Genomic DNA, 11,321 nt, shown 5'->3' on the forward strand with positions numbered 1-11,321 from the left:
TTATGACATCATCATAGATTATTTCTCACACCCCTGTAGCCACAGAAGACATTATATAAACTGTTTTCATGGGGTGACTAGTAAAGTGACTGATGTTTAAAATTGGTGGAGTGCCCCTTTAATTCAAAATCAGCTCAGATCAGTCATCATCAGACTTTATGTTAAATGACGTTTTTAGAAACAGTAGTACATACCCACTTTATCCTGTGAGAAAATAGAATATGGAAGTAAAAACATGACAATAGTCACCATTAAGTAAAATAATAATGGTAATCCATTCTCACAGGGACATTATTGCTCACTATTTTAAAAATACAGATGTTCTTAGTTACAATTGCAGTGGCTGAAAGTACTAAGTACATTTACTCAAGTACTGTACTTATGTACAATTTTTAGGTGCTTGTGCTTTAATATAATATTTAATACATCATTTTATGCTACTTTTTACTTGTGCTGCGCTGCATTCAGATGGAAGTGTTATACAATTTGCTCCACTGTATTTATCTGACAGTTATAGTTACTGACTGCTTTTCAGGTTAAGATTTTACATAAAAGCAGATCGAATACTTCTACTTTTTAGTATTTTTTACATTGCTGTATTGGTACTTTTACTTAATTAATGACTGTGAGTACTTCTGGCACTACTGTATCAGTGTGTTGACTGTGATCATATTCATCTGTGTTAACTTTTAGAGAAGCTGAGAGAAGCTAACAAATGTTTTCAAATGATGATGATCTCTTATTTAGGATGAGTCTTCATGTTCTCCACTTACAAGTAGGGCTGGGTATTGGTACTCAATACCTTTAAAGTATCGACCAAAATAACCTGGGACCAATTAATATCAAAACTTCTCCAGTCAAATGATACCTGCATTTGACCTTTTTTGTACCCAGATCTGGAAAAAAATGTACTATTTATATGGTTGTACTCACAGCTAATCACTGCAAGCATTCTTTGATTTAATGCAACATGTGATTGGCCAACTACTGCAGCAGCTACAACCCATACAGTCTTTGGTGGTGACGTCGAGCATGGTATATTTGACGGAGTTGGTAGTTCAGCATGCTGAGATGCCACAAAAATACATATTTTAATAATTTGAACACTTTCAAAATGTATTTGTGTAAATTTATTTGTATTTGTAAATCATTTGGATGGGGAGGAGTGGTGGTATTTTACACAACTAAATGCTTCCATTCACATGATGTGTATCAAATGAAGTACTCTATTGGTATCAGTATCACTTTAAGGGTACTGGTATTGGTACTGGTATTGTAATGTTTTAAACGATACCCAGCCCTACTCAGAAGTCATAGTACACTGAAATTCCTCCAATAAAACAGATTTAACAGCCACAGGCAGAAAAAAAATAAAACACGTGTCACTGATTATCTGTGCTGGCATTGACTAGCTGAACAGCTGAGTGCTCATAGTAATGACGTTAGTGTCAATGTACTATGGCTGAAAATCCATGAGTACTCCACCCTGCATCCAACCTGTCCTGCTCTCACCACCAAAACATACAGTTCTGTTTGTTTTTCTCAACAGCCATCCTCAATTGCTATAATGTCCACTGGCATGCAGTACACGCCTGCTGCGTGATCTCTCGTCCCCAGGTTATGTCACATTCCAGGGAACATGTTAGGACAGAGAGCTCACCTGAAACCAGGGAAGAAAATAAACACATGCCCTCTCCTTTCATTCAGCAGCTCAGGCGGAGGAATGTCAAGTTCATGCAGGATGACATGACTCCTAGAAAAAAAAAAACATAGAGCTTGTGTGTTTTCTTCTCTTCGTTGTAAAGTTAAGATTTAGAATAAACAAGGATTTTACCCAGGAGTCATCATTTTCTCAAACCTCCCATCCACAGTTCACATTTCCTGCCATACCTCTCTCACTTTCCTCTTTTCTTTTTTATTTGATCCTGTACTGCCAGTTTCATATTCTCTCCACCCCATCTCTCTCTTTTTCTTTCTGTCACTGTATGTTGATTAACCAGTCATGGCAGTGACATGTGGAATTTTTCATTACCTCGCCCTGGGGGCACCATGCTGTCTGTGCCTGTGCACCGTGCTGCTCTTTTTCCACCCCTGCCTCCTCTCTCTGTCACACACTCTCATTCTCTCTCTGTGGTATTATTCTGCGTCACCAGTGGCAAGCTGAGGTTTGTTGTTTGTTGTCGGGCCAGCTGTATGGGGCAGCTGTAGCTGTCAGTTACTGATCTCTCCTCTCCATGGCCTGCCGTCCCCCCGGCTCTAGCTCCTACACTGTGGTTATCATCCCGCTCAGGACCAGCCTCTACAGCCTGGACGCGCTTCGCTTCTACCTATGGGTGAGGAGCATGTGTGGAAGGAGGTGGTGTGTGTATGGTGAAAAGAAAACTGCTATGATTCTTATCAGTTACATATTCTTGTGTCTTTACCGTGTGTCCGTGTGTGAGTTTGTTTTTTTCCTGAGTTGATCTTATCAGCTACAGTGTGTGCTTACTTGTGCTTAGATTTGTGTGCTTTCACCACCATTTGGCTGAACAATAGGAAAAACAACTGTAACATACAAAATCCTGCAATAGTAGATGTAAATGATAACTTAAAGTTAAGCATTTACTGCGTCTTGTGTCTGTGAAAGTTTGGTATATTTTGCCAAGGTACATTTATATGTTCTTAAAAGAAAATGCCCCATTTTTCAAAACATGAATATCTCAATTTGAAATTACATGTAAAAGAGAGGTGCTCAGAGAGGATTTTGTCTCTTTAGTCTCACTTTAAACACGGGTGAATTTATACTCTATGTACTGTATGTAAATTACACATTGCAATGAAAATACAAGCAAGTGCAAGCAAGTAAGGAAGGAGTTACTGAGTGTACTGACAACAGAAATACACATAGTTGGTGTCAGGATTTAATAACACTGAGGGAATGATTCCATGTCCCAGAAATGCACCACTCCTTATTGAAATTTTCCCCAGACACGAAAAAGAAAGACTCTAATTCTGAATCAGTATTTATATTTTTAACATTTTATTTATCCAGTTGAATTGCTGAATTCTATTTTCTGTGAATTTTATTACCCAAAGTGAAGGTCTAAAAGCTGCTGGGAATAAAATTCTCATGAGGACATACTGAACTCTGTATTTATTTGTTTGTTGGACTAAAAGTAGTCAAATTCGAATATATTTGGTCTAGAAATACTGGAATCATGTCAACTCTGCTTAGTTTTCTAAACCCCTAAACTCCCATAAAAAAGTTATGACATGACTGCTGACGGCTACGCCCCTGCAGAAACAGTGACAAGTATTACCGTGTTGTTAAAACAATAGGTGTTTGATAAAGAAATATAGATAGAGAAAGAGAGATTTAATTTGTGTATGGATTGATAGCAGTATAGAATCTGTAACATTTAGAATAACATACCTGACTAAATAAACTTCCTTAATTTGTAATATATTTTAATGAGTAATTTTTTAGGTAATTCTGAGCTGACTTTAACTGACAAAATTATAGCATTTACTGTATATTTTGGAGACAACTGAATTATTCATGGTTATACAATGTAAATAGAATTTTTACATCAGATATTTGACTAATATACTTATAGAATCATTCTGTCTTCAGTCAGTTATTCCATCTTTGCTCCATGTCTGTGTGCTGTTTTGGAGGTAACGTGACTGCAGTCATCCCAGTGACACATTCCCACATGTCAAGTCTGCCCCTCACAGCTTCCTGTTAAAAGCTCAATATAACCAGTGTTCCACCAACTATAAATCTATGATCATAAAAGCGGTTGTCAAGACTAACCCACAAAGACATACATTTCTTGAAAGTTTGATTAATTGAATGCAGTCACAGTTAATAATTCACTAAGTTGTGATGTAAATAGTATGATGAGTTTCTAATCCATCTCACTGATTGCCCTGAGGTGATTGTGATGTCCTGACCTCATGATGCCTAAGGTGGATCACTACCACCATATGATTCCCTGGTTGTTGGAGAGCTGTTCGCTCTGTTTCAGCCTATTTAAAGTGCCTGTAAACCAACCGAGTGTGGACAATAGAACTAAAGGCCTCCTGCTGCTCTGTAGATTGACTCTGCTGATAGACAAAGCCTTGGGGCCTCTGCAAGACAACAGGCAACGCTGTGCCAATCACGCTTCTTTACGTCAAGCTGCAGGCAGGGTTTTTGGTCAGGCTTGTTAGCGAAGCCCCTTGCTGCCATCAAAATAATAATAATAATGATAATAATAATATTAATATGTCCATTATTTATATTGCACCTTTCAAAAGCAAGTTTACAAAGTGCTTCACATATATAAAAACAGAAAGCACAGAGTGCAATTACAAATTAGAATCAATTCAATGCAAACAAGATATAGAAAAAATAAATAAAAATGATAACGTAGATTGAGAACAGTAAAGGGCCTAGGACAGACCTTTGAGGAACGCCTTAAGTAATGTTTACAAGGCTAGACGAGTCAATCAATTAAGATGCTTTGACTGTATCAAAAAAAGCTGAAATGTCTAACAACACCAAGACGATGCAACAGTCAGCATCCAAATTCAGTTAAGATTTTTAGAAGTGCAGTTTCTGTACTATGATGCATTTGAAAACCAGACTGAAATCTTTCAAAGAGATAGTGATCATTCCTAAAGGATCTAAAAATACATATACAAACACACAAACACTAATAAAACTTGCTATACATAACATGTATTATAAGATTTTAGACATGGTGTGCCTTTATCCAATAGCAGACAGGGACATGTGACAGGAACAGGAAATGAAGGGAGAGGGTTTTTTTTGTGTTCCTGATCTATCTGTATTCTCCCTGTTTTAGATTAAGCGTTTGAAGGATCTAGAGAAGGAGAAGGACGCTCTGTGCTCCGGTCTGGAGATTCTGGAGAAGGCTCGCTTTTGGTACCTCCAGCGGCTGGAGGAGAACAGAGTCCGGCAGGACAACATCGAGGCCACAAATGTCTGCCAGGAAAGTGCAGCAGAGGTACAAAGGCTGACTTTATTGAACATAATCCCATGTATGTTTCAGTTTTAGACCACAAATATAAAGATGCCCCAATATTTATAAACTGATTGGTTAGCTAGTTATAGCATTTCTACCACCAACTGTCATTGACAATTCAGGGAATGTAGTTCCTCAATAGAAGCAGAAGTAGATGGTAAATGTTGAGGAAAAGTGAGTAAATCAACAAACACCAACAAATTTTAACTCCCAGAATGCTTTTAAAGGATGGGTGCACAATTTTTCAAGCCTATCTTAAAACAATATTCAGATACCAATATGAACAATGAAACAGGTTTTGCTTGCTGTAATCATTCCTCCTGTTCATACTGACCATCAGGAGATCCCCTCCAAATGCACTTTCAATTTAAGTGATGGGGGACAAAATCCACAGTCCTTGTTTTTAAAAATTTATCTGAAGATAATATGAGGCTTTTGCAGTTTTGAGTTAGTCTTCCACAGTTAACATTACCTTTTAACGGGACACTCCCCTCTTTGTGTTTACTCAGAAAGCGTTTTCCTGTGCAGCTGCAGTGGAAGGATTGTACTGTAACAAAAACAAGAAATTTGGCACTAAAAAGACTGCAATTTTGGAAGATATTGACTTGATCTGACTCATTTGGACAGCTGAAGCTTCATATTAGTTTCAAATAAACTTTTGCACTGAAGGATTGTAGATTTTGTCCCCCATCATTTACATTAGAAGTACATTATGAAGGGATCCTCTAATGGCCAGTATGAACAGGAGGAATGATTATAGCAAGAAAAATTTGTCAGTGTTAATTTGAGCATCTGACTGTTGTTTCAGGACAGAAAAAAAAGAAAAAGTGTAAACCAGTCCTTTAACATCCCAGACTGATGATAAATTAAACGGAACTTTGTAAGATTGGTGGAAGAAGAGTGGATAACAGTCGATCACCTTGGGCCTGAATCTAAGGCAGAGGTGTAAAGTTTGAGACATAAAATCAGACTGTGGTTGGAAGTCGCATTAGGTCTGATGAATGCTCAGTACAGACTTAGTGCAAGTTTTGTTGGATCACCACCTTCTCACAGCCACCACAAGATAAATAACCATGATTAATGTCACTTCAGGTGTTTCTAAGTGCCCTGGCTTTCTCTCGTCTCTCTCCAGGTACAGTCTTGCCTCCTGAGGTCTCGTATCCAGCGGGTGAACGGCTCTCTGGGCTCTGTGATGGCTGAGCCCAATGTCACCAGCACCAGCAACCCTTCTCTGCCTGACGCAGTGGCAGACAGTGACCTCCGGTGGCACAACACTGTACTGACTCGGGTATGAGAATAACACTAAAAAGTAGTTTGTAATAGTTTCTAGCTTTTGTTATGTGAACGAACCCTGGACAGGTAGATGCTGGCTTTCTCATATTACTTATTCCTCACCACTCCAAAGGCTTCACCACATTTTCCTATTTTGTATTCATTTCTTTTACTATAGTTTTACTATGGTTTTTTTTGCACAGATGTTATATGTCAATGTGATCTTTGGTTATTTTTCTTCTTTGATAGGAGGTGAGTGACAAGAATCGTCAAATCTCCATGTTAGAATTGGAAAAAGACGCTCTTCTTGAACAGCTTGATGAACTGCAGGCCCACTGACTGCCTATATACACATATGTACAGGCAGACACACATGTGCTGCTCTGCCAACTCACATTTCACTGAATGTCACACAGTGGCTAACTTTTAACCACTTGTAAATATGTATTTAAGATAATAAATTGCAGTAAACAATGCATCATTTGTTTCTGTGTGTTATTTCCAGTACTGTGAGCTGCGGTTACTGGAGGGTTGTTGATTTATTTGACTGTTACTATTCCTGTAATGAGTCAGTAACAGACTTTAGTAAAGCCAAGCCCTGCTGTCATCACGCACTACGAAATAACTTCCTATTAACACCACAACCCGTTAGCATAAAAAGAATTTGCGGTCAATCTTATAATATTCCTGTTAATGTAAATATCCCATTAAGATGACAATAATATTACAATATATAATAGCAGTATGGGGTTTTATTGCATTATCAAAAAGCTAAAATGATCAGCTTTTAAATAACATGAAATGTATACCCTAGTAGTTGAATATATAAAGGAGATGCAAGTGTGGACAAAATAACAAAAACACCTTACAATCTAGCCATCAACTAGTGAGACTTATTTGAAATTGTTTGCATAAATTCAATGCAAACAGCAAATGCAACACTTCCATAAACATGCCATTGGTTTAGCCACTACTGTGTGGTATCTACTGGAAATACTGGATTGCAAAATTGCCGATATTTATTGTAACAAAAACCAATCCTCTGAATCCCAATTGGTAGATAATCCGATGAATGTTCTTTTTACATGATTGTAGAATTTAAAAAGATAGTGAAGGGTTTAATTTTTTAAGTTGAGGTACATCAATATTTTTTCAGTGTTCTTCCGTTTCCGTCTCCACATGCGGGCCTTCTGTCTGGACACGTCTCCAGCAACCTTTCCCGGTGGTCCCGCACTGATCTTATTTCCAACTGATAAACGTTATCTTGCCTAGTCATCGTGCGTGTTTGCAGGAATTTTTCTCTTCCTCTCTACATTCTCTCTACACTGCTCAAATGTGTAGCCTGCACACAGAAGCAAACACTAGCAGGGTTCATACAGAACTCAACTGTCTTGCACGTAGAAAATATGCATCTGACACTTACAGACACACAGATAGCTGTTCTCTGATCATCTCAGAGCAGAGTTTAGTGTTTCCCCATTCCTACAAAGCATTTTGTAATTCCATATTGACTATCAAACCAATGCTTTATTATTCTACTTTTTCTCTTTGACTTGTTCTCATTTTGCATGCTTTTTTAAAATCCTTAATCAGAATCTTGTTTTGTATGCTCGTCCACATAAACTGAACGGTGCAGCTATTGTCCCCAAGTGTGTGTTTACTCCGGGTCCCATGGTGGCCCTGTGTGTCTGCAGTGACAGTCATCAGAGGAGAAGGTAAATAAAAGACAGCGTGCAGTATGAGGGCATTTTGTTGCATCTGTTGATTTAAGACGACATGGTTTTGTGCATTTTCCCAGAATTGATGGGATAGGCATTTAACACATGTGTCATAATTCCAGAAATAAACTGTGGTCTGGATAATTACCCGGAGTTATAAACTTTCCTCTGTCTACTGTATTAAATCACTTTCATGCATTAGTAACAACAAGTACCGCACGCCTGCATGGAATCTGATTAGAGTCATCCTGTGTGCATCAGGAAAGAAAACACCCATTATGGCAGAGGCTTTCATTTAAGTAGCCTCATGTTCTCTATCTTCAGACTGCCACTGAACCATCAAGCCCAGGGTACCAGCACTTGACTAATTATTGGGTCTAATTCACATACTGCACAGCCAAACATCTTTTGTTGAGGGTATGTTACGCCTTTGTGGCTGTCAATGCTGCTCTTCCATACCGGCATGGTTCACTTGAACTGCTCTCTACTGGTATCTCCAAATCCCATTTACTTATATACAATATCATGTTTATGTTTTGTTTTTTTTCTCCCCAATTTGTGGTATTACCGAAAATCAGAAAATGCGAGCTGCTTCCATGCAGGTCTGCGGAGGTGGGAAACATAAACACACAAACTGGGTGGAAAGGAGGTGTTTCTGGACGTTCTTGCAGGGGCTAGGGGACCCTGATAAATGCATTCCTAAAGCTATTAGGAGAGGAAACCTTCCTGAAAACCCGGAGATGGTACAGTAAGTAGGTGGTCTTTGAAGAGCACTCAGGTAACGAAAACAAGAGAGACTTTCTTCAGAATAGACACTTCTGGTTTGAGATGTCATTTCTGTGCTTTGGGGGTCGGTTAAACCTGTATAATGTTCATTTCAGTGAACTAAAAAGAGACACAAGAGTTTCAATTTCACACAGAAAAGACTTTGTTTATAGCAGACATTTTAAATATTTGGCGTAATTAATAACACGATTAATGTCTGCATTCTAATTAGGTGTATTTCTGGACCTGAGTCACTAATTAATGTTATTGCCTACACCAGTGCACCTGTGCATAAGTGCTGTAAAAACAGCCTATCAGGTGGCACACATAGAAAAGGTGACATTACCCAAAGTCTTGTGATTAGAGTAGGTTTTCAGATTTTACAGCAACAGCACAACATCATGATGTGTGTTTGTGCTTCCATGAATTCAGGCAAACACTGCATGAGCTGTTGAGGTAGTCACTCATTCGGTGTTAGTAAAGTAAATGCATATTCTGCATTACTTAATATTTCACATTAGTGCTGGTGCATTCGTAGGATCCAAGAGAATACACAAGTCCTCTGAAATTAGTAAATTCAGTTATTAACACTACTAGTCTACACAAAAAGTGAGACACTTAATTTGTATAATATAAAGCTCCTGATTGTTTCATGAGCTTGCTGAGCTTGCTATTATTGGTTTATTCTTTATTAAAATTCATTTTCAAAAGTATTAATTAAATTTGACATTATTATAATTAGGTTGTCCAACTTTGCAAGAATTTCATGCAAACATAATGTGTTTTATATCCCCCAAACGAAGGCGTCATCTGTACACTAAATTCACTTTTTTAATATGTAAAGAGATGAGGTGCTCATTGTCCCCGAAAATAGTCTTAATTCTATATACCGTATAGGCTGAATAATACTTTTCATGGCTATATTCACCTGCACACTATGACCTACACTACTTTGTTAGTCTATAATGAATGTCAGTATAACTTTGCCATAAGTTCACAATATGGTAAAGACTTCGTACGCTGAATTGTTTTAAATGACTGAATTTTCAGTAATTCAGTGTTTTTCCTTTTCACAGCAGAGATTTTGACTTGTCAAAGCAGGAAAAGCACAGCTGTATTCATAACATAAACTATGACTTCATTCCATTAATTGTCCTAATAAGCCATGACAGTGAGTGAGCATGCACAATACTAGAGCCGTGGAACTGGCTCACCTAAATGTAACGCAGTCATCATTAATGCTGTGCTTTTCCTGCTTTTACAAGACAAAAAGTCTATTGTGAAAAGGGTCTATTGGTAAAGAAAAAGCTACCAATGACATGGTTGATAATGTCATAAGGCACACAACCATCATCAAAAAAAGTGATATAAAACAACATAGTAATTTAAACTAAAACTTGATTCTTCAGTTGGACGGCCTTTTAGTTTAGATTATTTTGTTACATAAACTCTTCCCAAGCATGAACTTCCATGCTGAAAAATGGTAATTTTTGAAAATAGTAGATTTTTCTCCCTAAACAAACTATGTTTAAGCTCAATCTACAGACTATATTGAATGAAAGACAGTGGGATTTTGTCAGTTGGGCATGTTTTACTCATGTACAGTAGATTTTATTTATGGCACATTTTACTGTAGTAATACAGGTTTCATGCAAGATTGTTTTTCACCAATAGGCTAGTCTACATTCTCTTTTTTCATTTATTTTGTATTATTTATACTTTCTGTAATGTACAGCAGATCAGGAAGAGAGAAAAGGCTAGTAAACAATCTCCCCACTGTCGCTGAGGCCAGTTTTGGATTCTCCATCACTGTTACAGTCTGTCCTCTGCGGCAGTGGCGCAAGGTTGCGCACATCTCCAAGTGACACCTCCATCCCGGACACGTTTAATTCCAGCAGGCTCTGCAGGTGTTTGATATAGTCGATGGCCGCCCGCAGAGTCTCCACCTTGCTGAGCCGCTTGTCCTCAAACTCCTGCGGCAGATGCTCTCTGAGCCGCGCGTAACCTTCGTTTACGCAGCGCACCCGGTGCCGCTCCCTTTCGTTCCTTTTCCGGATGAACGCGGGTTCAAAGGAATAATCACACACACTGGGTCCGTGAAAGGGGAAATAGGGTAATCGTCTGTAGGGCAACCTCTGGCCGTGCACAGGATCGAGGTATGCCGCATCCAGGTGGAAGGGCAGTCCAAGCCGAAGGGCATCTTTGTAGTGTGCTGCGCTGTTGTCCATGGAGATGCCGTGCAGAGCCAGTGGAGGGACATATGGAATATGATCCATGAAGTCCTTATAATGATAAGACATCTTTCTAAGAACCAAAAAGATGCCATGTTTAATAAACAGTAAAATATATGCAAATAACTTGTGCACAAAAGTAAAATTAACTGTAATCAATGCAACTTACCCAACTGTCAGAGTCTCCTCACAATCATCTCGTGTTGTGCGCAAGAGTTTCCTTTTAAATCTCGCCACTTTGGGATTGAATATGTAGACTGTCCTCGATCAGGACTTTGTCAGTCTATGTGACAACTTGTTTGTTGGGGTTATGAGGCTACAGG

The 11,321-nt window shown here is 38.5% G+C and overlaps 2 protein-coding genes across 2 annotated transcripts; one reads left to right on the forward strand and one right to left on the reverse strand.

The window, feature by feature from the left end:
- The first annotated feature begins 2,234 nt into the window (after positions 1-2,234).
- On the forward strand, positions 2,235-6,760 carry sapcd1 (suppressor APC domain containing 1). Its single transcript, XM_042404070.1, has 4 exons — positions 2,235-2,333; positions 4,833-4,994; positions 6,145-6,300; positions 6,534-6,760. Exons 1-4 carry the CDS (start codon positions 2,235-2,237, stop codon positions 6,621-6,623), a joined length of 507 nt encoding a protein of 168 aa, XP_042260004.1. The 3' UTR covers positions 6,624-6,760.
- Positions 6,761-10,381: 3,621 nt separating this feature from the next.
- On the reverse strand, positions 10,382-11,298 carry LOC121891122 (achaete-scute homolog 4). Its single transcript, XM_042403882.1, has 2 exons — positions 11,168-11,298; positions 10,382-11,071 (listed from the first exon to the last, which is right to left on the reverse strand). Exon 2 carries the CDS (start codon positions 11,065-11,067, stop codon positions 10,525-10,527), a length of 543 nt encoding a protein of 180 aa, XP_042259816.1. The 5' UTR covers positions 11,068-11,071; positions 11,168-11,298; the 3' UTR covers positions 10,382-10,524.
- Between the last annotated feature and the right edge of the window lie 23 nt (positions 11,299-11,321).

This window comes from Thunnus maccoyii, chromosome 23 (assembly GCF_910596095.1).
Source record: "Thunnus maccoyii chromosome 23, fThuMac1.1, whole genome shotgun sequence".
NCBI lineage: Eukaryota > Metazoa > Chordata > Actinopteri > Scombriformes > Scombridae > Thunnus > Thunnus maccoyii.